Source organism: Babylonia areolata, chromosome 6 (assembly GCF_041734735.1).
Source record: "Babylonia areolata isolate BAREFJ2019XMU chromosome 6, ASM4173473v1, whole genome shotgun sequence".
Classification (NCBI taxonomy): Eukaryota; Metazoa; Mollusca; class Gastropoda; order Neogastropoda; family Buccinidae; genus Babylonia; species Babylonia areolata.
The window spans coordinates 34682410-34688409 of NC_134881.1; the positions used below are offsets into that span (position 1 = coordinate 34682410).

At 39.9% G+C, this 6000-nt stretch overlaps 1 protein-coding gene across 1 annotated transcript in view; it reads right to left on the reverse strand.

The window, feature by feature from the left end:
* Positions 1 to 6000, reverse strand: part of LOC143283376 (guanine nucleotide exchange protein SMCR8-like) — a 60428-nt gene that overhangs the window by 51333 nt on the left and 3095 nt on the right. The window contains exons 5-8 of the mRNA XM_076589582.1: positions 4241 to 4323; positions 3187 to 3232; positions 2264 to 2348; positions 1003 to 1175 (exon numbers count right to left, since the gene is read on the reverse strand). Of these exons, the coding sequence (XP_076445697.1) occupies positions 1003 to 1175; positions 2264 to 2348; positions 3187 to 3232; positions 4241 to 4323 (387 nt within the window). The remainder of the gene's footprint in view (positions 1 to 1002; positions 1176 to 2263; positions 2349 to 3186; positions 3233 to 4240; positions 4324 to 6000) is intronic.

The following is a 6000-nucleotide window of genomic DNA, read 5'->3' on the forward strand; positions in this document are numbered from 1 at the left end:
GCAATCAGCTCAGGTAAAAGTCGTCTTCTTCTTCATTCGTGGGCTGCAACTCCCATTTTCACTCGTATGTACACGAGTGGGCTTTTTACGAGTATGACCATTTTTACCTCGCCATGTAGGCAGCCATACTTTGTTTTCAGGGGTGTGCATGCTGGGAATGTTCTTGTTTCCATAACCCACCAAATGCTAACATGGACTACAGGATCTTTAACGTGCGTATTTGATCTTCTGCTTGTGTATACACATGAAGGATGTTCAGGCACAAGCAGGTCTGCACATAACGTTGACCTGGGAGATTGGAAAAAGTCTCCACCCTTTACCCACCAGGCACTGTTACCAAGATTTGAACCCAGGACCCTCAGATTGAAAATCCAACGCTTTAACCACTCAGCTGTTGCCCCCGTCAGCTTAGGTAAAAAGAAGCCGCAGCAACAAGAGAGATGTCCCAAATAAAACTCCCTGGTAAGACTTTTCTGACCTAACATTCACAAGGGAAACTTCAACGCTGAACATAAAACATCTGTAAAAATCAATACAGCATCTCTTGGTTACAAAAAGTTTAAACTTGAAATAGCACATAGTCTTTTATGGCCATTGAGACAGCAAATTCGTGTAAACTGTGTCTAGGGCTTGGCACGGGAAGGGCTGTGCCTAATCCTCTCCTTCCAAGCTACATTTGACAGCAAAATCAAAACCTAACAGGCACTACAACTAAGCGGTTATCCTCATCAGTAGGTGGTGTCAGTAGGTGGTGTCCTAAGTAAGTTGAATTCACAACAGGCACTATTGAACACCATCAAAGTGCCTCAACAGCAGTGCAGGGTGTCCTCCTAACATTGATAGTTCCCTTTGGACTGCCAACGCTAAGAGTGTGACAGATGAATATAGGTGTTGCTGTGTATGTGGGAGCAATAGAAATGAGTGGCGTGGGAAAAATGCCACTGAAACTGTACAAATGATGAGGAAGCAAAAAAATGACAAAAAAAGGAGTGTAAAACACACCAGGATAGGCTTCAGAATGGTCAGGATGTCTTTGATCTCCGTCGTGGACTGGCGGATGTTCTGCAGAGCTTTGTACAGCTCGTTCTCCGCATTGCTCCGCACCTTGCTCTGCTCTCCGTCACGTCTCTCCACCTCCTTCATGCGCATCCGACCCACCTGGTTCAACATGTAGCCTGCCCAGATACACACACAGAGTCACAATGAGATATAATGAGAGATTTTATTGCACCAATGTTGAAAAAAAACACAGGAAATGTTTGTGGTGTTGTTCACTGACTCATCCCAGCGCTCCACTACAGTCTGCCAAAGACTTAAACACATTCAATGAATAAACCACACTCACAAGCAATGAAATAAATTAAATAAAAACAGAAGCATAGGGGCATCAGTGGAGGGAGGGAAGGGCATCCGATAATGATTATATAATTTACATAAAATCATATAAAATCCGGAAGTGTATCAGGCACATAAAAAAAGATTATAGGCATACATAAATATTTCCACATATGACAAAATACAAATTACATTACTACCTTCACAATATACTGTAAATGATAAACATGTAACTCGAGTCAGAATGAATGACATCTGCCCCTATCTTTATGGACTGTAAGGTGATACTTATTTCCACAAGCTCGACCCATACACCTTACCATACGGTGCACCTAATCTAAATAAAATCTGCCAAAACACTGTCCTAAATCAGACTCATATCAAACTCAACCCAGGAAACTCAAAAGCACGATGTTCATGGTGGTGAAAACGAATGAAACCCTCCCTTGAATCAGAATTAAAAAAAAGCAGCTCAGACTGGCATGCTGAGAAAGGACAGATTCGTAAAGTCCAAGACTGATGGAGCAGACAAGAAAGCAGATCACACAACATGTGAAGACAGTTCCAATGCTGACACTGGGGCCTCAACATCATCTTCACCTGAAGGTACACCTACAAACATGGCCACAGCAGCGACTGACCCATAAAAGCATGACTTCTAGTTTGTCGTTGTGATGTGCGTCTTATAATAGGCCACACCTTAAGTAAGGTTAAAAGTGGACGTTTCCTGACATTCGGAGGATGTGTCTTATAATCAGCACACCTTGTATTAAGTAAAATACAAAATCTGTCTACATTCTTTCTAAAGATGTCTTTGAAACTGTTTTATTCCTCTTCCTTACCTTTCCTCAGTGATGTAATACAAATTCTACGGAATAAGCAAAAGAAAAGCTGTATGCTGAAGGCGTATAGAAGGAAGCAGTCCAACCTTTAGTGTGCTCCAGGTCTTGTAGATGACGCTCAAGGTCTTTCACAAACAGCAACCGGTTTCCATACTTGAGAAAGCGGGCTGCCTGGAGAAACAAAGAAGATGCAGAAGCCACATCGACAAGTCTTGCTTATTTTTTTACAAACACAAAATGTGCAAAAATGACATGTCACATTTCAGAAAGATGCAGAAGTTACAACATGACTCATATTTTTTTTTCAAAATTTCAACTTCACATGAAATAAAGACTCCTTTCATGTTCTGACATTTCTGCATTAGGCAGATCGCTATGTCATCACGAGATGTAGTGCTCAAACTTTTTCACATGTTCTGTCACACTTTCCAAACCACTTGAAGACTATCTATCTTTTTCTTTTTTTTTTAAATATAATAAAAATACAAAGAATTTAGTACTGAATTTTTATCTTTGGACTGCAAAAACCTAACAAGTATCAACAACTCCTGCCCCCCCCTAAAAAAAAAATCATAAAGATTACAATAGTATGTCCTCAATCTCTTCAACATCTTCAGTGTTCAACAGTACTAATTTCATATGTCAGTTGTCTTTTTTAACCTTTACACTGCATTTATTAGGATTCTGGCATTTCCCTTTTTGTATGACAAAAGCACTGTATCAGTTAAAAAAAACTAAAATGGGTTTTAAACTTCATACCTTTTTCTACATCCAAAATAAATTTTAATAAACACAGAAACTTTCCCTAAAAATTGGATCACAATCACTACAAGTCAATTCAATACCAAACTGGAAGAACACATCTGCTACTAGAAAGAAAATATACTGTATGTTTAGGGGTTTTTTTCACATACACAAATCAGGTGCTCTTTCTTTTTAACACAATAAAGTTTCATATAGATGTCCACATCAATTCAAATAAACAAAGCCATGCTGTTTTAGCACTTACTCTCTTGAACTGAGATGATAATTCTTCATAGAACATCATGATTTTCCTGAAACAAAACAGTCACATGCATGCCCAGTTATATGATTATGATACATCAACAGATGTCGTAAAAATTTAAAAAAAACAAAAAAACACCAATTCAGCCACATGCATATCTTATCACTGAAAGATGGGAAGCCTAAATTATGAGTACAAATGAGTCATACTGATCTCAACAGATCAAAACAGAAATAAACCAAAGGGAATCCAGCAATGGATATCTCTCTATGTGTCTCTCTCTCTGTCTCTCATACACACATAAACACACAAAGACACAAACACAGACACATACATACACATATATTACCTCCCTCACATACAGAGTCTAAAGTCAAACTAAAGAAATTGTTTGAACAGACTTGCATTCCAAGACCCAGGAAACAAAATATGAATATTTGAATAATAATTACATGGTAACAAATACCCAATGGATATTAATCATGTAGCAAGAAATAAAGAATATTTACCGAAACCTACATAACCAAACTTTTTTCTGCAAATTATAACTAGTCAATTTTATCAGTGGTGTGCTACTATGTCCATTGTGGACATTTTCAATGGCATTATCAACAACAAAATCTGACTCAGTGTGATGAATAAACAATATATGGCTGACAACACATCAGCAACTAAGAATCATATAACCCAACAGTTAGTACCAAAATACTGGCTCAGTCATTTTTACAAACCCAATAATCATTCAATTTTGTACCTACACTACACTGTTCTGAGAGTAAGATTGAACAGAAAACAAATGATAATACTGATAACTACATTAGTGTGTGTCAAAATTGAGTATGAAATATTCTTTGAACAATGAAACATAAGAAAAAAAATTGTTTCCTATCATTTTTTTTTTTTTTTTTTTTTTCAAATGGGTTGGGCTGCCTACCACAATAAAACATGGCATACCCACTAACAGAAGAAATTATATACAGGGTTGCCTAGCCAAATGAAGCATGGCATATCCACTAACCGAAGCAAAATAACTACACAGGTCCAGTGACAGCAGTACCTGATATCTTGGGAAATAAACACCATGCAATACGGCCGCACAAAGCCTCGGGCCTGATTGTCATAAAGCACGAAGTGGTGAACCTGAAACCAACACGACAGAAATGAATTATTAACCCCTTGACTGCTGATGACAAACATGCCTGTCAGTTTAGGGCTGTCATCTCACTGAGAACAGATTGAACTTACAGGCCGACGGCCGCAATAGCTGAGTGGTCAAAGCGTTGGACTTTTAATCTGAGGGTCCCGGGTTCGAATCTCAGTGATGGCACCTGGTGGGTAAAGGGTGAAGATTGTTCCGATCTCCCAGGTCAGCATATGTGCAGACCTACCAGAACCTGAACCCCCTTCGTGTGTATACAGCAAGCAGAAGATCAAATATGCACATTAAAGATCCTGTAATCATGTCAGCGTTGGGTGGGTTATGAAAACAAGAACATACCCAGCATGCACACCCCTGAAAGCAGAGTATGGCTGCCTACATGGCAGGGTAAAAACGGTCATACATGTAAAATCCCACTCATGTACATACGAGTGAATGTGGGAGTTGCAGCCCACGAATGCAGAAGAATTTACAGACCGTCTGAATGCCGGTCACCATTCTTTGTTTGAACTTCTTCCTCTTAGGATTGCACTACTTTCTGTCCAGCAAAATGAAGCACACCATTCAAAGGTATCAAAAAAGTAGTAACTGCACTTTATGATTATGCTACGCTGTTCTCGTTTCATAAGGTGCAGTGGTCAAGGGCTTTTGAAAAATCCAGGACTTTCCCAGGAGGTGGTGGTGTGATTTTCCTGTATTTTTTTTGTTTGTAAGTTGTTGTTGTTGCTTTGTTTTTTTTGTTTTTAATTCTTTGGGGGGGGAGGAGGGGGGTCCCTCTGCTTGTGCCCTGGAAACAGCCCTTCCACTTTACCAGGACTTTTCAAGGTCTCCAGGACCTGTGGAAACCCCGAACAGGGAAACACACAGGAACTGAACTAAACCGTCAAAGGTTGTAGGTTTTGTAGCCTTTTATGGCCACTGGGGGTGTGAATTGATACCTTGAAAGAAAGGCTGGGCCCAATCCTGTCCTTCAGCTGCTTTAACCTTCCACAACTGAAGTCAGTTGCTAATGCATAATGAAAATAATAAAATGCAGGCTTATACAGCGCAGTACCCCCATTTCTGGTCAGCTGTTCAGAAGAGGCAGGCCAGAAAGTCACGGGCAAACAAGCTCCCTGACAATGATATGCCTGTCTTTGTCTGCCCCAACTGTCAGCGAACATTTCGTGCGCAGATTGGACTATTCAGCCATCTGCGCATTCACAGATAGATTCATGAGCATCCTCCCCCCCATCCCCCAGCTGGATGACAACGATGGTCATCATCGATCTCGATGGACACACCACCACCCCCATCTCACATGGGGCTCACCGTGCTTTACAATAAAACATACAAATTTAGGACTAAGTATTGTAAAATATGTGAAAAGACAACACAGTTTCACATGACATTGGCTAAAATATACATATGTAAGACAAAAAAATATGTAAATCAACACAGGCGCCTTCACAGTCTCAAATCACACAGGTGCAAATCACAGCAAAACAAAGCACATCACATTCACCATTGTCAAAAAATAAACACCAGGAAACCAGGTATCACAAAAAACAACACCCAAATCATCAAAGCATACCAAGGTGGACTGAGGAAAATCAGAGTAAAAAGCCTTTCCCAAAGACAAAAACTACACAACCAAACCAGGACCCCCAACCGTGATC